Source organism: Dermacentor silvarum, chromosome 3 (genome assembly GCF_013339745.2).
Source record: "Dermacentor silvarum isolate Dsil-2018 chromosome 3, BIME_Dsil_1.4, whole genome shotgun sequence".
Taxonomy (NCBI): domain Eukaryota; kingdom Metazoa; phylum Arthropoda; class Arachnida; order Ixodida; family Ixodidae; genus Dermacentor; species Dermacentor silvarum.
In genome coordinates this window covers 226,510,068-226,534,697 of record NC_051156.1, presented here as the reverse complement: position 1 = coordinate 226,534,697, position 24,630 = coordinate 226,510,068, and the positions used below count along the sequence as shown (strand labels likewise).

General features: G+C 44.4%; 2 protein-coding genes across 2 annotated transcripts in view; both read right to left on the bottom strand.

Moving 5' to 3' along the window:
* LOC125944168 (echinoderm microtubule-associated protein-like CG42247) overlaps nucleotides 1–7,934 on the bottom strand; it is a 28,018-nt gene extending 20,084 nt beyond the window's left edge. Inside the window, exons 1-2 of the mRNA XM_049664451.1 lie at nucleotides 7,802–7,934; nucleotides 2,324–2,449 (exon numbers count right to left, since the gene is read on the bottom strand). Coding sequence (XP_049520408.1) covers nucleotides 2,324–2,449; nucleotides 7,802–7,909 — 234 coding nt within the window. The 5' untranslated portion in view covers nucleotides 7,910–7,934. The remainder of the gene's footprint in view (nucleotides 1–2,323; nucleotides 2,450–7,801) is intronic.
* Nucleotides 7,935–8,574: 640 nt separating this feature from the next.
* LOC119445246 (echinoderm microtubule-associated protein-like CG42247) overlaps nucleotides 8,575–24,630 on the bottom strand; it is a 74,720-nt gene continuing 58,664 nt past the window's right edge. The window contains exons 6-12 of the mRNA XM_049664942.1: nucleotides 24,410–24,479; nucleotides 21,722–21,823; nucleotides 17,615–17,704; nucleotides 13,351–13,488; nucleotides 10,247–10,393; nucleotides 8,887–9,016; nucleotides 8,575–8,579 (exon numbers count right to left, since the gene is read on the bottom strand). Of these exons, the coding sequence (XP_049520899.1) occupies nucleotides 8,575–8,579; nucleotides 8,887–9,016; nucleotides 10,247–10,393; nucleotides 13,351–13,488; nucleotides 17,615–17,704; nucleotides 21,722–21,823; nucleotides 24,410–24,479 (682 nt within the window). The remainder of the gene's footprint in view (nucleotides 8,580–8,886; nucleotides 9,017–10,246; nucleotides 10,394–13,350; nucleotides 13,489–17,614; nucleotides 17,705–21,721; nucleotides 21,824–24,409; nucleotides 24,480–24,630) is intronic.

Genomic DNA, 24,630 nt, shown 5'->3' with positions numbered 1-24,630 from the left:
GCACTGGCTTCAGATTCTTCGGTGAAAACAGTTCGGCCTTACACTGGACCACAATGTAAGTGCAGCTGGAGTGTTTGTGTTCATATAACGCTTGCACCGCACGATCTGGCCGTACGATCGACTTCCTGCTCTACCGCGGTGGCTTGGTAAATTATGGTGTTGTGCCGATAAGCGTGAGCTCGTGGGTTCGATTGCCAGCCGCCGCGGCCGCATTTCGATGGGAACGAAATGCGAAAATGCTCGTGTACTTAGATGCAGGTGCAGGTTTAAAAAAGCCCCGGATGCTCAAAATTAATGCGGAGTCCCCCCACTATGGCGTGACTCATAATCAGATCGAGGGTTTCGCACGTGTGACCCCAGAACATAATTTCGTCCGACCTGCTGCCGCCGCTTTCATGTGTCTTCGTTAATTTTTTTTCCAGTCGTTCTAATTAACCATAAGTTTTCTCTAATACTCATTGCCTATCTTGCCGAGGCCAATTTCCTGTTATAAATTTCAGTTATCATCAAGCCACTTTTCTTTTATTGCGATAGCAAATATTAGAACACTCCAGGCGAATTCTTGCCGTCGGTGTTAACGTGAGATTCCGTGTAAAGTCCAAGTGCGATACGTTCCGCGCGCTGTTTCTTGTTGGTGCGAGAAAGAGCGTGCGAATGTAAGCCGAGAAGGATGGTGGCTTGATCCGCGCCGTCCTCCCGCGTACGCAAACGTGATCAAACGCGGAGGTGAGCTCGCGCTGATGATTAAGAGGAGGGAGGTGCGTCTTATCCTCTACCCGGGCCGTGGCTCGCATGCCTGTCCGTGTGGCTGAGCACATACGCGGTGAGGGTAGCTATATAGATTTGTTTGTATGGCATATTGCACTTCGTTGTAGCGCAGGTAGAACGATGAACACACAGAAAGGTAAAATCGACAACACACAGCGCTGTCGTCTGTTGTCCAATGTGCATTTCCGTCTGTCTGTCGTTCTGTCTGGTCATAACAAAGTAGAAGACGCATACGCGGGCCACGCGCCATATCTTGGAGGCGATCTACGGCGGGTGCAATGTTTGGCGGCCGAGATGGCTGGTCACTTAAAGTTTCCTGTCTTCCCGCTCGCCTAGAGTTGTAGGTCGCGAAATTTAAGTGTAGGACACGCGTTGAAGCGAGAGGCAGCCCGAAGTGATCGCTCCCCGAGGCCAGCATTCTTCATTACGCCAGCGTTGTGACAGCGAGTGTTCGCGGTCATCGGGTGAGATCTGTTCATGTTTGCGTGTGTCCTCGTTACACCGAGCCTGTTGCAAATGCTTACTGCAATTCATACGGCCGACAAACCTTACTTCATGCAGTTGTCCAATACATTGCTATCGCTATCAATGCTTCGCTTTCAGACGAAACTGTGATTTTTTAAGTCATACTGATTTTATTTTGAAATCTGATGTGTTAAACTTGTGTCAGTAAAACTGTAGGAGCAAAAAATGAGGCGAAATAAATTAAATTGAGGGAAAGTTTCATACGTAAATCTCAAAATTTGATATATAAGTACAGTACTTTTGCGGGATGAAAGCAAGCTGGGTCTGAATTGTTACAGGGAATGAAATTATAGGTGATGTTATTTCTACTTTTGGTTCGCAAGATCACGATATCGTATCTCTGCAAAGTCGTACACCAACTTTGTGCAGGTCAGCCCTGTTCCTGCAGTAATTCTTCAGTGCCGTCTAACTGATTCTTATGCACAAAGGACAACTGCGAAAAATACTCAGTCGGCATGTTCATCCGCAGTTCGGCACTTGGGACAAAAATAAAAATTAAAGATTTATTTTCGTCACCTAGAGACACAAAAAATTAGAGGGAATGCTGTTTGTTCCCATGGCTATAGAAGAAATGGCGCGTTCGTCTGCTGTCGCGGGTAGGCTTTCCTTTTTAGAGAAAGCAAGCTTCCAAGGCAGGTAACGCTAAGGTGATGGTATCGTACGTTCGATATATCACGAAAATTTTTTGTTTTTGTTCTATATACTCGAATCAGGACCAATACTGTCTAATATAGGGCCAACATGCCTCCCGTTGACACTGCATTGTCCCTGCTTCCTGTGCTGCTAGGTTGTTCTGAAAATATGTTCAACACAACGGCGATAGTTCAATATTCTCTATGTCCGGCTTACTTGGTGCAGTTCACTGTCGAATTACCTGTTCCGTACAGCATTAGTCACCCGACCTGTAGAGCTTCCGTATTTTTGATGGAATCCCAGCTCCAAGTGTCTTTCTAGGTGATTGTAAACAGTCGAAAACAACGAAAGAATAACTGCACCCATGCGACATATCATGTTGAAGTGTTGCACGCACCTCGACCGGCGTCATCCAGACAAGGCTAGAGACGTTCCAACGGCAGACAGCCCTGTCTCGGCCAACGGTGAAGAAGATGTTTTCAGTAGGCGATACAACAACGCTCACCGTTTCACGACAGTGGCTCTGAAAGCACGAAACAGAAGGGCCACACTTCAGCTTTTCAGCGCGGACAAATGCTTGCTTACATTCTGCTAACGCAGATTACATCAATTGTGACTACATGCAATGCGATTAAAGGGATAGGTTGCCCGGAACGAGAGTAACGTGCAATCATATAACAGGATGCACGAGAGGGCGGCTAACTAAAATACAATACATCTTGGCACGGTAATGAGCTTTTCTTCGGGAATAATAATGACACAATGCACGTATCCCGACTCTAAGTACAAAGTTTGATATCTTCAAATTAGGTACTTGTAGTAGAGCAAAAATCACAGTATAGTTGTTAGTGTATCTGCTCAACTTTAGTGCTGGATCATTTGAACGACACTTTGGCAGAATTGTTCATCAAAACGACTTTCACCAAGTGGCGTGCCAAGCACCAGAAAATATAAAAAATACGTATATTTTTCTACTCGTACAAACGTTCCCTTAAATTACCTTTGGCAATATATACATTTCGCATCTGCTAATGTTTATGCTCATAGCTTGTTCCAAGCACATACCGTTTTAGATGAGTACAGGCTAGCCTCCAATTAAGCCGATATATACATGCATTTTTAAGGGGAAAGTTTTGACCCGGAAGGTTATGAACAAGGTGTCCGAGAATGTAAGCTGGCCGGTATAATAACAAGGTAAAATGCAGTATAGCAAACTGGTCCCTACTGCTTTCGGTAATGGTGTAGGAAACAAATATCAAAAACTCACTCTTGTGGCATAAGCTGACTCGCCGTCGTCATCTACAACCACACCACATGATTGTTTGTCACTTTTTTTTCTCCCACAATACGCGGTCCCGAGCTAAACATACTAATGTTATATATATATATATATATATATATATATATATATATATATATATATATATATATATATATATACTGTCAATCCCAATAGGGATTATAACAGGGGGGCAAAAGGAGACAGGGATTTAGTACAAGACCAAAAGAAAAAAACAAGCAAACATGGTGCAACTAGACGTCGTCCAGTCTACAGGTGCAAGTTATACCGCAAGTTCTACAAAGGTAAATTGTACAGACAAAATGACAAAAAGACACTGGCACTTGAGGTAATTATGAGAACAAAGGCAAAACTATAAAACTGTTTTAAAATTGTGACGCTAGCAAATCGCTTTCGATTAGTTTAGAAAAATGGGCTAAGGATGTGCTACTGGTAATGTAGGGGGTCAGGTTATATATATATATATATATATATATATATATATATATATATATATATATATATATATATGTGTATGTATGTATGTATGTATGTATGTATGTATGTATGTATGTATGTATATAAATGCAAAGTTTTCGAGAAGACCGCGCGATTAGCTTAACGTGAACGTTTTTCGCACGCAACCACTGCTCAGTTCACAAGCTATGTATAACGATGCGCAGTAACCCACCGCGGTGGCTTAGCGGCATTGGTGTTGCGCTGCTAAGCACGAGGTTGCCGGTTCAAATCCCGGCCGCATTTCGATGGGGGCGAGACGCAAAAACGGTCGTGCATTGGGGGCACCTTAAAGATCCCCTGGGGGTCAAAATTAATCCGGAGTGCCCCCCTACAGCGTGCCTCATGAACATATTGTCGTTTTGGCACCTAAAACCTCAGATTTGAATTCAACGATGCGCAGTTGGCGCAGCCGGCCCGTCGGTGGCCTAGATTCCCAGGTTCTTATCAATAGTTAAACAACTCAGTTCATGCTACAGTAATGGTCAGGTTTAGCCTGTCCACAATTCTTTGTTAGGTTTTGGTTGTAGTGACGCAGCAGCAACCTTTGAACGGATTATTAAATACAATATCAATGCTTGCAAGTTGTAGAGTTCTCGAACAGCATCTCCACTTAAGCCTGCCAATCAACTTTATCACCGATATTCTGCAAAAGAAAGTCCACTTCTATTCGAGTGGTCCGTCTTTAGCACGCAAAATATTTCTAAAAAATTAATATTTGTTATTGACGGGAGCTAAGAAAATATTGGCACCTGTGTATAGCTGTAGTGCCAGATATTTCTCTTCGCATAAAATATATGCACAAAAACGATAGTGGCTGGCTTCACGTCCGCAGAAACGGAGTTCGTTTTACAAATTAACAACCATAATTAAATATAGACCAAGATTTACTTTTCATTCTAAAGTCACCCTCTGGGTTAGGAACTGTGCGATTTCGCGCGTACCCCGTTTTCATGACCGAACAGCAATGGATAAGTGGGTATCAACGTTGCCCACAGTCATGCTTGGTGATAAATGTGCTGACATCAATGCTAAAACCACAGCATTAACCAGAGGACAAGAACCTGGCGATCGAATGAACGTGTTCAACTCGAAACATAAGGGATAATTGTTGCCGCAAATAATTCAATAGCTCGAGCGCATACATTATAATGCATGAAAAGTGATACCTTCGTGAAGTGTGTAAATAAATGCTATAAAACTAAATGCGATGCGTACAATTGTATTTAGTGTAATTCGATGGAATATATAATCTCATGAATGGTTTATGTTTGTGCACCGCACAAGTGATATCTTTAACGTCATGCAATGTTTATGTTTATGCAGTAAACGCCGTTCACAGGCTACGTCACAACGCAAACAGCAGCTAAGGCGGATGCACACTGTGGGACGTCGACTCAGTGATACTCTATACTCTGTTACATTAAGCGACACCCATGAGCCGACGTTATAGCTGCACCTTTTATGTAGTAGTTCACTGATTGATAATGCAGTCCACAGGCGCAAGCACTCTACGGCACTATACTCCGTTGCTCGAAATTCCTGTTGTATAAGGCGTCCGATGATGACACATGCACAGCTCGTAATAATGGGGTAGCCCAAATTAGGAGAATCAGGTAAGCCGTGCACTGCCATGCGCTTTCTCACAATAGGGTCTAATGTGCATTTATGTCTTGCAATGTTGCTTTACTACGCTGAAAATAGGTACGCTTAATATAATAAAAACCGGCTCTAATATGTATATATCCATAAATATGTCCTGCCAGACAATGACCGTCCCACGGACGCGAAAACGTAGTGGGCTACGGGCACGGAAACCTTCGCATTAAAACAAAAGTAAACGAGTTTGCCAGCGCTGCCTCCCCCCGCTCGCACGTAAGTCCAGGACAAGAGCAACCAAGCAGCATCTGAACCATTTTGCCAGTGACCGTCTACGAGGACAGTATCTGTGTGAAATGCGTCAACACATAGGAAATCGTCTTTCGAAGCTCTAGCTGGCCTATCTATATTACAATATGGTGAAAAATGTGCTGACATCAATGCTAAAACCACAGCATTAACCAGAGGACAAGAACCTGGCGATTGAATGAACGTGTTCAACTCGAAACATATGTGATAATTGTTGCCGCAAATAATTCAATAGCTCCAACGCACTCATTATAATGTACTGTACACATTATAATGTACCGCCGCTATGTACGGAACGAAGAAAAAGGGCGCAGTGGCAGTGGTCTGCGACCGCCGAGGACACGTCACCTCCAGTGCATCGACCCGCCCCTGCACGATCACGGAAGCGGAAGAGCTGGCCATCGCGTTAGCCATCCGCGAAGGCCAACACGCAAGCAAATCACTGACGATCCTCACGTACTCCCAGCAGGCCTGCCGCAACTTCCTACAGGGAAGAATCGCAAGACCTGCGGCAGAAGTCCTAGCCCAAATACCCAAGGAGGACACTGACGACAACACCATCATAACCATCATTTGGATACCGGGTCACGCTGCCATCACGGGTAACCTGTATGCCGAAAGAGCAGCTCGAGAATTTGCACATAACCGAGCACTCATCACGCCGACTGCAGATGACCCTGACCCAGTTGACCCCGAGTATTCAGCAATCCTGAACTACTACAGAGGGAGTCGCTTGCGATATCCCCCACCCCATCGAATACTAAAGACGGAGGATGCCGCTGCCTGGCGTAGGCTCCAGACAGGCACTTACACGAACCTACACATATTACATCGCATGCACCCCACAGCCTGCAGGGACGAATGCCCGTGGTGAGGGGCCACACCAACCCTATACCACATTACGTGGGAGTGCACGCTACACAACATAGAACACCATGACACGAACACCACGAGGGAGCAATGGGAGGCACTGCTGTCCAGCTCGGCCCTCGACGACCAGCTCAAGCTGATAGACCAGAGAAGATGGCAAGAGCCAGCGGAGCCCTGGACTAGGGGCCCCGACCATTAGCGATGCCCCATTGGGGCAAGACAAAACTATCTTTGGATTAAAGTTTATCTATCTATCTATCTATCTATCTATCTATCTATCTATCTATCTATCTATCTATCTATCTATCTATCTATCTATCTATCTATATTACAATATGAAAAGTTATCAAGACAAGTCTATTGTAGCTCAACAAATATTCAGATTATTTATGCGAGGATTATACGTACGCTCTCACTATGCACTGTTAGACTTATACGCAGGGTGTTTCCATAAATATAAGGTAGGGTAAGCTACCTTTATGGCCGATTTGATAAGACGCCACTAAATTATTGTCCCTGCTACGTTCTTCCCTGAACATTCAATGTTCAACGATAAGTATTCAACTTTTGCCACTTCTGTCATTGCGCCACCTTAGCATCAAAAAGAGCAATTTCCAGCTAAGTACGCCTGCGACTAACAGCCCTCTCGTAATTTTCGTGGTACAGCACTTGCATGACAGAGGAAAAAATGAAAAAATAAAAATGTTCCGCTTTACACAGTCAATAATGCAAAAATCGCGTCACTTTATTTACTGCGGACGGCATCTTGAACCGGAACGTTCATAAGGCGTGGGTTGCCAGTGTTTACACTAACTGCTCGCCCGACAGCTTTCACGGCCGCTCCATGACGTGTTAATCTATAAACCAGTTGATTTTGCTGTCTGCGTAGGGGCTGAGATTACAGTGTTATATATTCATTGGTTGAAGAAGTTTGAGCAACACACTTCCGTTTTCGAGTTTGAGAATCAGAATTAAACATACGAGTATTATCCTATATATACTGTTATTGCACATACTTACACACAAAAGAAGTACTAGACTCACAGACTGAATTGGTGTACAGGTTTTTTTTTTTTTTTTGTCTCATCTACTTTAGGACGGGTCGCTGCAGTGATTGCTCCATTGGGTATGCTCATCATTACTTTGATTTTGTAATTAAATGTTTTACGGAGGTAGGGACATGACAGACCCTAGTCTAAAAGCGCTGTCATCACTTAATGTTGCACGGACGTAGATCTTGTCGTTGTCGTGTGGTCCCAGTATACGGCACGGTAAACTACTTGATGATGTCGCCGCACCCACCTGTATGACTGGTCGGAACTTTCTCTTGAAGGAGCCCTCCATGATTAGGTTGTGCGTTGTGCCCACAAACACGTTCTCGTCGGCAGCGTTGGGCAAGTGTTGACACATGGCGTGTACGCCGCCCGTTCCCTTCGGCAGCTGTGGAACACACGAATGGGGAGGTCGAACGCAGGCTTAAACCACACGAACACGCCCGCACACGCACGCAATCACGTACGCACACACATATGCAACACACGTATACAGGAGCGCGAGCGCACTAGTACCAACATGGCCTTTTGGAACCCTTTTGCCTGTTTCCGTCACAAAATTTATTTTGAACTCTAAGGGAAGCATAAGCCTCCCTGCATTCCGTTGGGGTGGATGAAGATAGACTTGCACACTTGTGAATAATAGGTGCCTGGGTCTTCGCAAGAGAATACTATACCACCGCTGTTGGCACAGTTAGGTACAAGTAAGAGGTGCTGGTTGGCGCCGCATGTCTCTTTCTATACAAAAGAAATTACGCGCTATTAGCCATGATAAAACGCATTTATCCGATGATCCAGCGGCGCTACTGCACTTTGATGATGGCAGATGTTACAACAAATGTGTAATGGTGCAAAAAATCGAGCACTCCGCAGTTCTCTTCTCGCGTTCGTTCTAAAGAAATGTCGCTGTCGCAAATAACTGGTCTCATTACCGACCATCACAGCGATAGCAAGCCTGCGATAGCAACGTGACTCTGGGACAATTTCAGTAATTCCTGCTGCTTGAATTTTGTCAGACACAACTTAACCTGGAATGATCGCATGGATAAAGTATGCAAGACTGCTCATCAAAAATTGTGGTTCCTTATAGAAATAAAACTGACACATGAAAAGCGGGATGTCAGGCTTATTGCCTACAAAACATTAGGGGTAGTCAAGATCCCACACAGAGTACAAATATGAACTGATCGTCACACACGAATAAGCCAGATTTTCCCGCTCTTGCGCGTCAGAGTGTAACTATGATGATGCAGCGTGCTTGATTTGCTTTCGAACGGAGCGGCACGAACAGGAGAAAGTCGTAGCATTATAGAAGGCATATATATAGTGATATACTTGCCGATGTGACGCCAAGTTTCTGGAATTTCTTGTCGGCATCCCACGCCTTGATCTGATCTTCTCTGTCGACAGCCGACGCCGATATTAGCAGATTGTGCGGCAGAAACAGCAGGACATTCACGTCGTTCTGAGAGCATAAAGGAAATGAAACCACAGCGGAAACGAGTTGTTGCGGAATTCACAAAGCATTTCGTTCGAGAGTGCAATTTGCCGTCGGTAGGCCGTGGTTGCTAATGACGTGCATCCAATCTCATGATTGGCTGAAATCTTCTTCAAGGATTATTAAGTTCTGGGCTATTACGGTGCCAAAATCACGACGTGATTACGAGGCACGCTGTAGATGACGAATCCGGAATAATTTTGACCACCCGGGCTTCTTTAACGTGCACCCGGGCGTTTCTTTTTTTCGTTTCTTTCTTTCTTTCTTTCTTTTTTTTTTTGCATTTCGCCCTTATCGAAATGAGGCCGCCGAGGCCAGCGTTTGATGTGTTTTAAGGTGAAATTCTAGTGTAAGACGTTTAGGGCAAAACTGTTAGTGCTACTAGAAAGGCTCAAAAACGTTATACGTATGTTTTACATGTGTTGTGGGTGAACAAAATGACGCACCGAGTTTAAATTTTGAGGGAAAGTGGAAAAGGTTAGGGGTGGTGCGCGGACATAGGTTGCGTGGGTAAGCTAATTAAGGGATAAGTGAAGATTGTTAAACACTTCAGGGAGAGCTGGAGTGTAGCACCAATTTCACATTATGGCTGATGTGTGCGCAAATATTACAATTTGCGGCTTAATTGCAGCCTTTGCAGTAAATGATCTATTGCAGCACTCAAAAGCGTTATGCAATTGTTACAAGCACGTTTTTTCTGTGTCCTGCGACAATCGAATGTGGCACCAAACTTAAGTTGCCAAGGAATGGGGAGAGGCACGTTATGGGTCATGCCATCAAAAATATTGAAATGTAAAAATTAAATAGTGGTATGACTCATCTAATACAACTCCTTTAAATCTTTAAGGAAAGCTCCTCGCTTATAATAGGGTTGCGCATGTGGAATGTCGCACAAATCTGCTTTTTTCGAGTGCCTGTGACTGAATAGGGGCCTAACATGTGTTCTTATTTCTTGGATCATCAAGCGCGATTATAAACAGTGGCACTCTTCTGCTCAACCAGTTGTATTATAAGCAGTAGACTGCAGTGATGCGCACTGCACCCTGAAGTAGCATGGCAATTACCTTGGAATGACACCAACACTGCCACATTCGAACCTTCGCCAACAAGAATTTCTTAATTGGCTTACAGCTACAAAAGGGTACCACAGCTACCAGTGAAACTGCAAGAGCACAGGGAAAGTGACTATGGTCTCACCTCGTGCGCCCTGAATTCCTTGCTGATGAAGAAGTAGCTCCCTTCTTTAGAAGCCGACCACACGGTGATGTAGCCCGCGTCGTCGCCGGTCACAAAGCCTGCGGTGCCCATGAAGTCGACGGCCGTGATTGTCTTCGGCGCATGCTCCTGTGCGGGACAAGACAGTATTAGAGACGCTGTAGAAAATCGTATTTCGCTTTGACGATGTACATCTCTTCTTTAGTGCATTATCGTCACATCTCGCACGGAAAGGAGCAGTAGCAAGATTAGTATCTCCTGAAGCTGTTTCCTAAAAAAAAGGCGCACAAAATATTCACTGAAATTTGAAATAAGTATGCTCATTATTATTATTATTATTATTTGATTTGTACACATATACACACAAGGACACAAAGGGATTAAGGAGGGAGCAAGCTGACAACGGCCACCGAGAGGGGCACAACGCCTGCCTACTCCAATAGGAGGAGGGAATAGAGGAAATGAAAATATGAGAAAAGAAAAGAGGAAATCAAGAAATGATGGAGACACGGACAGAACAAAACAAAAACAAAACAAAAATAGAAATAACGTCTATAAACGGGAGGCCAAGTCAGTGTCCTTCAGAAAACTTAGCAGGGCTCGATGGGCCTGGTCACGTCTTGCAGCGCTCCCCCTTGGAAAAAGGCAATCATCAAGGGTCGCACATTGCAGCCCCATAAGTCTATACTCCTTAATTAGTAATGCGCACTGCGCAACGAATGCGGGACACTCTAAAACTAGATGTTCGTGTCTCACAGGAGCTACAAAACGTACACGACATGCTCATTAGCTGGCTTAAAAAATACATCAAAAGTTAATGTGTTCTCGCGTCTTTTTTTTAATAATGGGGTACTCGAAATGTCAACGTACGGAGCTACTCGCCGGACAGCTGCCATCTTCATTTCTAATTTTATCCGTGAAGTAGACGGCGAAGGAAATACCTGTGAGTATAACGCATGGAAGTATTCAGCGACGCACGCCAGCTTCCTTCCTAGCGAGCAGATATTGAAGTACGGAATGTAGTGGAGGCAATCGAACACTGCTACTCACACTGATGACCGTGTTCAATACCCGTTTACGTGGTTACTTTGTGAAATTTCAGGCATGAGCGCTATTTGGGCTAAAGGCGCTCTAGACAAGGAAAAATCGGGTTTCTGAAAGCGATATGTGCGAGTCGCCAAGCCGCTGAAGCCTTTAACGCAGTCGTCAATTGTGACACATGTTAAGCGGCGCCATATTCTGAAACGCAATGTGAAAGAACCGAATGACTTTTAATTCCCACGGCTTCTCAAAGAAAATTTACTCAAATTTACTTTTTTGTTTACTTCGGTGTCACACATTAGACACCAGGAGACGGAACTATGTCCATCCATGTTCGTGTTTCAGCCTGCAGGGAACAAAAGTTACTAACACTAACAAACTGAAACACTACCTTAGTGTTTTACAAAACAGATAAATGTTCCTGATGCACTGTGATCAAAATAAGCTTCAAAAGGTGTCACCACCAGCGCTGCGTCACTCTGCTACGTATTGGTACGCCCGATATGCGGTAACACACTCTACTGCCATGTTAGCTCATCGTCCACACATCACGGCTGTCGTATCGGTGTCCATGGAGGCCGCAGTTCCTGCTATATAGTAGCGGTATCCCGCGATTATCAGCTAAATCAAGATGTCGCGGAACTGTCATTGCGATACGCAGACGTTGGTCGCAATTAGGGCAAACGATACGACCATAAGTACTCATCAGGAGGAACGCTACACTCACGAATGTTTTATTCTTATTTCACAAAATGCCAGCCGAATTAACTTGTTTTAAGTGTGTTAGACAAAAGACCTCAGTTCAAAAAGGAAATATATGAATATGCCGGCAATGTATTGTGTAATTTGTATTTGATCTGCATTCTGCATTTATTGTGCAAGTGTCTCAACGCCCATTTACTATTCTGGATGATACTCACATAGTGTACTCCATTGTTTTCTTCAATTACTTATTTTCTTGGCCTGAGCACTTAGGTGCACAATGTTTCAACTGTCTTGTCATGCCCACTAAATTGCTCAGCAGTTCAAGCGCGTTGATGCTAAATGATTGCCATAATGTGTATGCACGTAGTTGCCGATTTCCTCATCTCATTACAGTATGTTCATTACATGACCAAATACTGTGAAAACGCCGGTGAGAAAAGTTGAAGAACTTTTCTAAATAATAAAAGCAAATAAATGAAGGCAATTCACTTGTCAGTAGTGTCTCGAGTCTCGACTACTCTCTAAAATAATGTTTTGCAGCCGTCGTTCACATATGCATACGCCGCAATTATCCATGGTGTATGGACGCCTCCAACATTGTTGTTACGTCTGTCTAGCCGACGTAAGCCTTCGCACAAGTGCGGATAACTTCATAGAAAGCTCATACGCTCCAGAGGTGACTCCAGACATTATGCTCCACAGGTGACTGGGCACAACTTCTACGGTGCGGAGAACACATGGTGCCACCCCGCACCGCTGTGCCACCTTCTGTAGTAAACCCTGCGAATGTATGGCACAACTCGGCATTTAGCTGCCTTTCGCTCAGACTGCGCCGCAGTGTCTCCACCGCTTCCCCTGTAACCGCGCAGGAGTCTCCCGCTAAAAACGGCCTCTTTTCTTAGTAAACAAACGATTCATGCATTGTGTTCGGCCACGAGGATACTAGAGCCGAATTTATGCATACACCGTGCTTTTTGCAGTCTCAGAATGCTGCGCGTCATCACCAACCAGTCCATATGTGCTCATGCATGCGTGCACGCATGAACATATAAAAGCTACAGTGAGCCCCGGACCAACAGCCCGTGCATTAACGCCTAACCCTTATTGTCATGGCACCTAGAAGCCCCAGCATTTGGCAAAGCGTGTTGGGTAAGACACGTCCCCACTCAATGACTTGGCGTACACAAAGAAGAAGCGCACAATTGCTCTGCTCTACACGTAATGCGACGGGGCTGAACTATTTCGCTGCCCCTGTGACGACGAAAACAATAAATACACGCTCTAAATTTCGGAACCGATAACTACGCACGTTGACAAGGTGAACGGTCTCCCATACTCACAGCGGTGATGGCGTCCAGCCTATCGAGGTAGTTCTCTTTTCCTTTCCTCCAGAAGCACAGGTGTTGCACACCGAAGGTCAGGAACAACTCGTTCTCGGACGGCGGGAAGTGACAGCCAAGCACGGGAGCCGGATTCGCCTGTGGGCGACAGAGGCATCGAGAACCAGCCGGACGGCACTTGAGAGCTAGCGAGGAAGAAGTTGCCTTAGCTATGGGGATTCTGTTTCACAAAGAAGAATTGGCCGGACCGTGGAAGTCGTTATCGCAATAATTAAACTATTAAATAGATGGAGATTACGAGCATAATAGCTGAAGCATAAAATTATGCACTCTAAGTACAGTGGGCTCCGGATAAACGAAACTCGCTTAAACGGTGGCACCAGATAAACGGGATGCGTGTGCCAATTTTGGTTGACCAACCATGGGAACAATGTTAAAATTCGTTTAAACGGAACGCTTCTTTTTTGTGAACTCGATCCGGTTTAACGGAACTGAAACCCGAGACGGCACCTACCTCGTCGACTGTCATACTTCCTATGAAACAGGTGTAGGTTTACAAGAATGTCAAACTGTGGTACCAAAGAGTCAATCCAATCTATCGGCCAGTTGCGACTGCTTTGCAGCGTTCGCGTTCCTAGTTTTCGCGTCCCTTTGTAAATCGTGATGGTGACAATCAAAAGCGCATAAATTAATATATTGTGCGAAAGATGACAGGCATCTGACATGGCCGTTCGTCGATCGATAATGTCTTCCATCCAGCAAGACAGATCACCCAAGCGTCCCTCCGTAGCTATATTCCTAGGCTAAAGGGCACTTATGACAATGTTTCTCGCGAATCCATTACTGCCAAACACCCGGAAGTCAAGTTTTCAAATACTTGAGAGTATGCAAGCCTTAAGCTCTTACAACATGTCTTTGTCCTCTGCGATGCGCCTCAACATCGCAACAATTGTCATTGCCAGAGATCTTCCTATCACTATTCGTATATTGCCACTGACACGCTTACAACGCATCTTCGGCACACGGCTCCAGTTTGAACGCCTTGCTTCTCTTTCGGAAACAGAAACGACATCTTCGACCCTTGTATTCTCCTGTCCCACTCCTCTCTTTCATCTGGTTTCACGCCTGCAACAAAGCCACCGTCTGCTCTGTGGTGTCCCCCGCAACAAAAAGTGCACCTCTGCAATATAATCAAAAGTGCGCCTCTGCATTCCTGGAGTTGGAAAAACTATGACTTGCCCACATTTTGCCTTAAAGCGAGCCGCTCTGCATCTATTGCATGATGCCTGCTGCGATTGAATTCATATTTATACAGACGGCTCTTGTATTTAACCAGCTCCACTGGTTGTATCTAACCAGCACACATCGACAGTGTGCGTTCTTGTCACCCTCCATTGCGCCGTCTCGTATATTGACCAACCGTCATCAAATCACTAACGCACATTATACAATTAAAAGGCGGCTGTACAATCTATCCTCAGGAGCAGGGTGTCAGAGATGAGAATATCTTACGATTACAACGGTTGACAAAGGCCACAACATAATATTTCTATATAGTGATCAGAGCACTGCGATATCGTTGGCAATGACACTACCGACAAATCAGCCCGTGCGGCACATAAAGGGGGCCAAAAGTACTTCAATTCCATTGTTCAGAATAAAAGCAGGGTGGTACAATAGCGTTATTGTTTTTGTCGCCACGTTAAGGACTTCAACGGAGTTCACTAACTGGCTTCTTCACGCAATAGACCCATATATGAAACTACAACCCTTACCGGTCTCACTCGATGTGAATATATCTTACTGAGTTACCCGCGAATAGCTGTTGCAACAAACGCCTATTGATTTCCAATTATAATGATGGACAGTGTCAGTTGTTACAACTGTATCACACAATAAAGTTTAGAGCACCTGATGTGTGACTGCCCATCATACAAATATTAGAGGTTTATCCTTCGGAATGCGTTAGAAAAATATGACAGGCCTTTTACAGAACCGAATATCCGCGGACCCCGGCCTGGTGATTAAACTCTCTGCCTTATTTTTTTCTAATGTTCTCTTTCTTCGCCAACATTGATTACACATTTATGTACGCACACGCATCTGCAAACTACCAGACCCAACATATAACATTTAAAAACGTCCAAACAGTCGTGGGCCATATCGTTCTAAAGCTTAAATCCATTCCAATTAGCAAAACGTTGTAGAAATGATCTAAATAGTAGTGTAGCTTGACCACACTAAAGATATCTTATTTTACATACAAGAGGTAGTGCGAGCGAAGTACATGCTCGTTACCCTCGTTTTTGAGAACCGACGGCATCCACCACCTCTGGCCCCGTTATTTTCGAAACTCCCCCATTAATACGAATCAACCAGGTTCAATTCCGACCGCCTTAGTGTCAGTGAGCGCCACTCTGTTCTGCGTGAAGTCGAGGGTCTGATCGTCTGGTCGAGAAGAATCATGGCGAAAAAGGGAACAGACGCCGACCAAGGTGAAAAGATTTTTTTTTAACTTCTTTTCTGTTCTGCGTATAGAAACAGTAAATCACGACATGCACCCTGTACTACTTATAATGTCACCTCACAGGTATCTCCGACATACGCAGACCTCTTAATGAAATACCGCATGGCATTCAACACCTTCTATGATTTCTTATATTTGGGCTACACTATTCCGGTATTTGCCATCGGATACTCCGACTGTTATATCTCGAAATTTTGACCAACGAACTGCCAGTGAGCGTGCGTCTGGTTTTAATGCTAAAGCATTATATTCCCCGTTACGCGAAAATCTGTCGCAGTCGGCGTGACTGAGATTGTACCAAAAATGGCCGACGGCGCAAAGAGTAAGAACATGTCAGAAAACGCTCGGATTGACGTTAAATTTCTCAGGGAGGTTCCTGTAAACAAAATAAATTAATGGCTTTGAAAACAATATCAGGTACATTTTGGTCTGGGTGGGAATCTAACTCAGGCCTCCAGACGAGCACGCTACTCCGACGCCACGACGGCATCTGGTTCTGACTGACTCAAGGTGTCACTGGGCACGTCACGGCGCAGCCAGTGGGGAGGAGGAGGCGCCATGTCAAGAGTGCATAAAATGAGTGCGTTGATGACGTTCCGAGGTCTACAAACGGTATAATGCTTTCTCATTCCCACACGTACGCAGTCTTAAGTGTCTCTGCCGAATTTTTGAAATCAAACAATAAAAAACGACGTATAACCTATACATATTATGTTTTCTAATATAAGTATCCCTAAAGCACACAGATATTTTATTATACTAGCGCGTGTATCCAACGGCTTCTTTGATTTTCCTAAATTCGTTATGTTTAGGTTCTCCCATTATTGTGCCACTGGGTTTGTGCTACATGGTACGCGCCCATTTCTGGCCACGCCTCCAGAATGGGGAATGCGCCACTGTGGCCCTAAGGCTATACAATACCTCAAGATATCTAGATGTGGGCCTTACTTCTCCATGCCCCCCCCCCCCCCCCCCCCCCAATGCACCTGAGCACCTCTCATCCCCATTCTTCCCTCGACAAGCATTACGCATCGCCTTCGTGACGTCGCTGCGTTGACGTCTGATTTGGTGTTTGCACTTGGGCCTATCTTGTGAACATAAGTATTGCATGAGATTAATGTTATTTCTTGTGCGACACTACACCGCAATGTGTCTTTGGAGGAGCACAACAAGTATGTCATCCCGTGACCGCCGTCATGCTATCGTCGTCGCCGTCATCACACACGTCCTCGCGTCACACAGACACTTGCTCGCCTTGCATGTTCAGCCGTCAACTAACGCTTTCCAGAAGCTCAAAATAAGCTTTATAATCAGCTACCTGCAAGATGTCTCGCATAATATTGATCCCCACAGTTCGCGAGAGCTGCACCATTTTTTACTTATTTCAACGCAAAACTGAAAGTTTTGCGTTGTCTCTGTGCTTGCGCGTTGAACACAGTCGGCGTGTGACTTCACATGAGAAATTTATCTATATTAAAACAATGAAAAATTCTGAACCTCTTATATTTATCGCGAAATAAGCTAAGGCATGCAGACACAGACACACGAGAAGAGAGCCAGACCACACAACACGGCGTTTGTGTTGTCTGGTTCTCCTGGAGTCTCTTGTGTCCGTGTCTGCACGCCTTAGCGTATTTCACAATGCTTATTTCACAATGAATTCATACCAACTAGCTCTACTTTCTGTACTCTTATATTCATACAAGTAAGGAAAGATCGAACAGATGATGAACTTACAACAGCTCTTCCAAGGATCTCGTTTTTCTGCCAGTCCCATAATGAGAGCTCGTGGTCGTGGCTGGAGTCTACGGCAACTAAAAGGGCGCCCTGGAAGAAGCAGCCAATTTATTGCAGAATAAGGCACAAATGTATACAGTGAGCTTCCTGATACTATATACACGTAAAGCTACACTAAGCAAAAAAATATCAGACCCACGTAAATTAGAACAGCAGTATTCAGAATTCGCAAATAGAAAAGATGAAAACAGCGAAGACTCCGAATATGCTTTCCTTGATACGAGCCATCTAAAGGTGTTTTGAGAGCACCAGTCAAGTGACTTTACAACAGCCCTTTTAAAATGGAAAAGTTACCGGACCAAAGAACAACGCATAAGTGCATATGGAACGCTCTGAAGCCTCTAACAGCGTTCCTGAGAGATAACGATTTAAAGTCAAAGAATTGCTATTCATCTGGCTTTAGTCTCGTTCTTTTTTTCTTTTTTTTACCGGATAGCTTTCATCGGCTACCGTGGCAGTTTTCCGAATCTGACCGAATGATGTCACCACTCAGGGAGAAACCGGGATTGCCCTTTCGCCTAAGCGCGCTAGATGTGGTGTGGCGCGGGGACATTGGATTCCACTTACTCCGCTGCGCGTTCTCTCTCTCTCCATTTGGCATGGGCGCAGTTCTTTGCAGCGAGGTCCGTACAGTGAGGGAAAGCCGGGGGCTTTTTGATGGGGAATCTTGTTTCCAAATATGTTTTTGCCTAGGCACTACAGTACTATAGGTGCGAGAACACGCTTTGCTCAGTTTGTCCCTAGCCGAGCTGCAGTACACAATAGCGGATAAATACTCCGGAATAAGCTGCCCCTTCGTTTGCATTTGTTTGCAAACATAGCACTGCGCTCGTGAGTGGCAGGTCCGTAGTTCGAATCGCGCATTCGAAAAACTTTTTATTTCCTTTGTGTGTTGTTTGTCCATTATTATATCATTTCCCCCTTTCAATTCTGCAGTAGATGTTCTTTTCCTGTGCTTCACCACCAGGTCTGACATGTTCCTGCCAAGGGGAGCGAAGCGACCCGTTCGCGAAACGCGGAGTGGGAGATGGGGGTAATTTGGGCTTAGGCAGATTCCGCCTTAGTGGCTGCAGACCAATTAATAATGATAGGTTGTTACTGTGAATTCGTTTTATTCTAAAATGTTAATTTGCAGGTTATACTACAGTTCTTATTGATGGCTGGACGGCGCATACGCAGAGCGTGCTTATGTGGCAGGTACTCCTCCTGTCCCCGATGGCACTGCGAAGCGGCAAACCGTATGTGGCACGGGGAGCTCCTGACGGCAAGAAACCTACGCTTCGCCATTGCGAACTCTGTAACGGCCGCTATGATCCCCTTTGGAAGGAAGTTTAAGCAGCAGTTAAACGGGAGCAAAGCGCGTGAGCCCCCGTAGTGTCTAGGCAAGGGCTAATTTAGAAATAAAATTTCCCAGCATAAACTCTCCTGTGATTAGGCAAAGCCGTATTTAGAAGCACTATTCCCCAGTAAAAAGTCACCAGAGATTAGGAAAACGCATATTTAGAAACAAGGTTCCCCAGTAAAAAGTCCCCAGAGATTAGGCAAAGGCATATTTAGAAGCAAGATTCCCCAGCAAGAAGTCATGCGTTCGTGCGTGTGCGTGCGTGCGTGCGTGCGTGCGTGCGTGCGAACAAACAGCGTTAGGATGGGACGAAGTGCGTACGACAGACAAGGCGTGAGAGTCAGCGCCTTGTCTGTCGTACTCACTTCGTCCCGTCCTATAGCGCTGTTTGTTCACGTCCTAATTTTCAGTAAACTAAAACTCCGCATGTAGTAGCAGATTGCATATTTCCTGTAAGTACCCACTTCACATCAGGATATCTTATTTACGCATCAATTTAACGTTGTGTACAGGCCGGTGAGTGAGTGAGCGAAACAACTTTATTCGGTCCACAATACACGCGAGTATACTCAACGACACCTAGCTAGGCCCACTCGGGAACCATCAAGTCAAACCTGACGGCCAGTGACAAATTTGTCGCCAACACTTTACAATATCATTGTGGCGTGCAATGTCAGTGATAACGACAAGCCACAATAACGAGAAGTATATTTTTACAGAACACAAGGCCTAGCTGACGTGCATTCCTCTCGACGGCAGGAATCTCAAAGGAGCCTTGCACGGGCCGCTCGTGACATGAGCCACGCTCCCGCTTCGCTTTTTAGGCAATGGCCTGTCCCTAGCCAGTTGCCGTTCTCCTCATCTTCTTCGTCTTCGATGCTGCTACATCATAATGAACAAATGATAAGTAATCAGTGCTGGGGCTGTATAATGTGGAACTATTTCATTCTGATTTTGTTCCCATTTCCTGGCGTCAAATTTACGCAACCGCCGAGGCAAGCGTAGGGCTGTGACCCTCCGCCTTGTTTGGACAGCCAAATCAAATGCTTTTCTCTATTATATTATATCGTTTGCGTTTAAGGCGAATAACATTGCCTTACTTGACAAGTTTTCCCCTATTTAAGTGGCTGACAGTTTGACGTCGCGTGAGAGGCAGGAGTAGCTGGCGGAAAGCTATAATCGGAAAGCTAATGGCAAGAAAGGCGTAGAATCTGAAGGAACATTCTTGTTTTGTTCGGCCTAATCATGCATAATCGGTTTGTGCACGCCATATCAGATGGCGAGTTTTAGTACTTTTCGTGACGTCACGTGGCAGGCAGGCGAAGTGGGCGTGCCCGATAACTTTTGACCAATCGTGGAGGGCTAATGGCATCATTGAAATAGAAACAGATTGGAATAGCTTTACGTAATAGCACCCCTGAACCGTAACTTTGGCCAATATTGAACCAGAGCTGACACTGTATAAACGTGCTTGAAACAGAGCCGATAATTATATAGTGGTTACCGTTCAGAAACGAAACGCTGCAAACAAATAGTGTGAGCGGGAGTCATGAAATGTTCGATTGAAAATTTTTTCTATTCGAACACTCTTGCCCAATAATTTTCTACTATTCTGTCCGTACTCGCTATGAATAACAAAAATCAAACGCGGGAAAAAGGAGAATGGACGCATCGAGGCGCCGCACCGCGTCGCACACACTTGCGATGACACGACGACCGCCTTTATGTGTGTGGCTGTTACAGCTGTACAGCATTAAACTTAATCGATATTCATGTAAAAAGGATTGATTTCTTTTTCCCATGTGTCACGGAGCCCATTTCTTCCCACTGATAAAGCTTGCCACGCGGACAAGGTGATAGTGTGGTGCAGCATGTCGCCATATAGTGCAAAATTAAGTTTACGGTGCCGAAACGGTTCGCGAACTGGTTCAGGGTTGCCGAACCGGTTCTCGAACCATTATAAATTTCTATTTCTTCGTACTGGAACAGAACCAGAATGAAATCGGAGCACGTCGAACGCGAACCCGAACACAACGAGCAAATGTTTAGGTTCGACACCCTGAGAACAGGATCCACATTCGCCTAGTGTTTCCACTAATGAGCAGGTTTCACAGCTTGTGATAGCTGCGCATTTTCGATGGTCTTAATAATCCCGGATAAAGAGAAGGACGAGTTACGGACAAGTTCTTCGAGTAAGGCACAGGCATTCAGATTTTTTTAAGTTGAAAAATCTTGTCATAAACCGAACTTACCATGATGTAAAAATAACACAAATAAGGATTGATTAATAATTAGTAATAATTATAGAAGAATAAATGTAATAATTTATTTGTGCTGTTAGAGTACATTAGTAGGAGGAAATACTGTACGACAGTTGCTACATTTGAAACTCAATACGCACAATCAACAGTTTAAATACACGGCTGATTCACGTGTGTATTGTGCTCAATTTGCTGTGACGAATAAAGTGGTGCCTTGTTCAATACAGTGCACTGCAGTTGAGAAATCTCATTCAAGCATAGGAAATATGTCGTAAGTTGGTAGGAGTCTAACACTTTGGTTTATTCACGAAGTCGCTTACAACACCTAAAATACAAAACAGTGGTCGTGTATGTATGGTCCAACAATATCTATTTTGAAATTTAAAAAAAAAACTGGGCAGGCAAGGTCAACTCTGAACAATCAGAATGACGAGAATATCTCACCTGGAATGAAAATCCAAGACAGGACAGCCCTACATTAATGATTCCCGCCCCAAGCACCGCCAGCGTCTCAAGAGTGTCGGTCTTCCAGATACGAATGTGCGCCTGCAAAATGTAAAGATAACGGCTGGGAAAAAGCACATCGCAAATAGGCTTCAAGTATTCGGCTTCTAACAGGCTTGAACTGTGGATACTGTCAATTTCATTCTGTAAAGAAGCGCTGTACAGCAGTGCCATGTAGCCACGCTTGCCTGCTGATATCTGCTGCAGCCTCTTGGCCGCATGTGCCGGTAGTTAAATCTGAGTTGCCGCCGTGCTTTGTATTGGTCAAACCAAGACGTGATAGATATGCCATTGCGGGAGGGAAACCTCTAGAGTACACAAGAGTTCCCAGCAGTACGCAAGACCTTAAAAAGTTCCCTACAACCCTTCTTGATCATGGCCAATCAATCAATCACACTAGACGCGAGGCAACGCTGTCGCGAACGACAGAGCCAAATATTGCTAATTTCATTCGCAGCAGGGCGCACCCAATATCTCTGCATACGGGCGCTCAAATTTAATATATCGCTAATTTAAATGAAAGGGCTATCCTAGCTGCGCAAAGGCTGGTTGCACAGGTGGCTCACGCGCTTTGGCGGACACGATTTCCGCGAACGAGCACATAGAGCCGGAAAATGCATAATTAACATAATTTGCATAACTATCAGTTTTATTTCGCCATTATGGTATATGTTTATGTTGGACATTCAAATACAAAAGTGTTGGAGGACAACAACTTCTTATTTGACGCATCTAAAGCGTTTGTGTTCCGGGATATACATAATCAAATTTCACATTTGAACGCTAACGTTGCAGTCATAGGCGAGCGTCGTGACACAGAAATGACCCTCCCCCACCCTCCCCGCTCTACTTACATAACGCTTGACTAAACTAAACTAAAGCTATGTACGTGATATGCCACAACCAATTTGAAAGTACGTTTGGCGAGAACCTGAGCGCGCCCCATTGCTTTCGCAGTGCTGGAAGTTTATTCTGGTCACGCATTCGGGACATCCATGCTTGCGCTTGTTTGCTAAGCAAACTATATAGTTGGCAGTTGTTATAGTTGGCAGTTGTCGCTCGTGTCGTCGTTTGTGCATTCGTCTCTCTAGCAGTAAATATGAATGTCCTTTGTTACACCATCCACGCCTCGCATGTGAAGCTCCACAATGCGAGAATTAATTTGTGTTTGTCCCTATCCTGACCAGCATGCCGTGATGCGATACCCATTTACTCCGAATGCTTTCCACAACTTTGCTGAAATACGTTGCAGGGCCCCTTCAAGAGCTAACACTGCAGAAATACATGCCCAGCTTACCCTTGTCGCACACTTAATTAACATGAACGCGTACGCATTCATGTAATTGGGTTTGACTAGGTAACTGGGTAAATGGGTTTGGCTTATGTATGTTGAGTGGTTGGGCTTATGTATGTCTTCCAAAGTTGCCTGGGAGACCGGGTCTTTCTCAAGCAGATAACAAAGCGGCTATCTCCACTCTCCTTTTTCCACCCTGTATTGCTACTTTGAAAGAAATAAATATTTATTTATTTATTTATTTATTTATTTATTTATTTATTTATTTATTTATTTATTTATTTATTTATTTATTCATAAATTTATCAATTTATTTATTTATTTTTATTTATTTATAGTGTTTTGGTTTGGTTTCTTTTGTTTGTTTGTTTGTTTGTTTGTTGTTTGTTTGTTTGTTTGTTTGTTTGTTTGTTTGTTTGTTTGTTTGTTTGTTTGTTTGTTTGTTTGTTTAACCTGATGCTTCCGCCACTTTTAGCAGTGAAAATTTAAGAATATGTACAATAAACAATAAGATCTTGATCTCCCTGTTCTCACTTTATGCGCTACACATTTGTGCCTAAACGACAGAGTTCTAAAAGACGGTAGGTGGAATCAAGACCGCTTTTCTGGTAGGTAGGCAGGGTTCGATGGTTTTTCACGGGTGAGCTTGGAAACAGTACGCCTCCGGCTACTTAACTTCACTTACACGCAAAAAAAAATATATCATTTTGCTTTAACAATGAATAACAAGAACAATGATCAAAAAGGCCCTTTATCACGCCCCAACGCTAACACAAACAAGAAAGAAAAAAAAACACGAAACATCAACAGCGAAGGTGAGCAACTACACAAAATTGTCCGTAGTATTTTTAACCCATGCCCGTGCTTCACTGCACTGAAAGCTGTCCTTCCAAGGCCACTAACTGCAGCCGTAGTCTATGTAATGACTCAAGTGGCAGTAGATTATAGTGCAGAGCATGTATTTGAAGTGTAGCTGTTGCCTTTGGTTTTGTGGACATCGCCAGAGGTCTACTTTGAGTCAAAGAGCCCTGACAAAGACAATTTATCTTGTATTCACGCATTTCATCGTGTGGTTCGTGCAGCACTCGCCAGAAACGCCAGAAACGAAGGCAATGCGAGGAAATGTAACAGGACATGTTACATGTGTTACATGTTAATGTGTAACAGGACATGAAGCACACATGCATATTTGAAACTCGCCGTGTGGGAAGATGTCTAGGGCACCGTGTGCGACGTTTTTGGGCAGGTAGCACTCCTTCCGGGTGTCAAGTGCTTACAAAGATTCAATGTGCTTAACAGAGATACCGGATAAACCAGATAAAATGAAATCTTACTGGAGGTGCGTGGTTGAAACCGGCACCCTGTCCCGTGGCTGCGACGTCTTCGTTGTAATTGTACGCAATGCTAGAACATAAGAGAAAAATAGCATTTACGTACGTTTTGTACGCCCACTACTGTGCCGAAATAAATTACGTGACAATGGTGGAAAGCAGCACTGTCATTTACAAAGCCATTGCTAAGCGGTACAAAGCCTTGTCTTTGTCTTGTCCTTTTG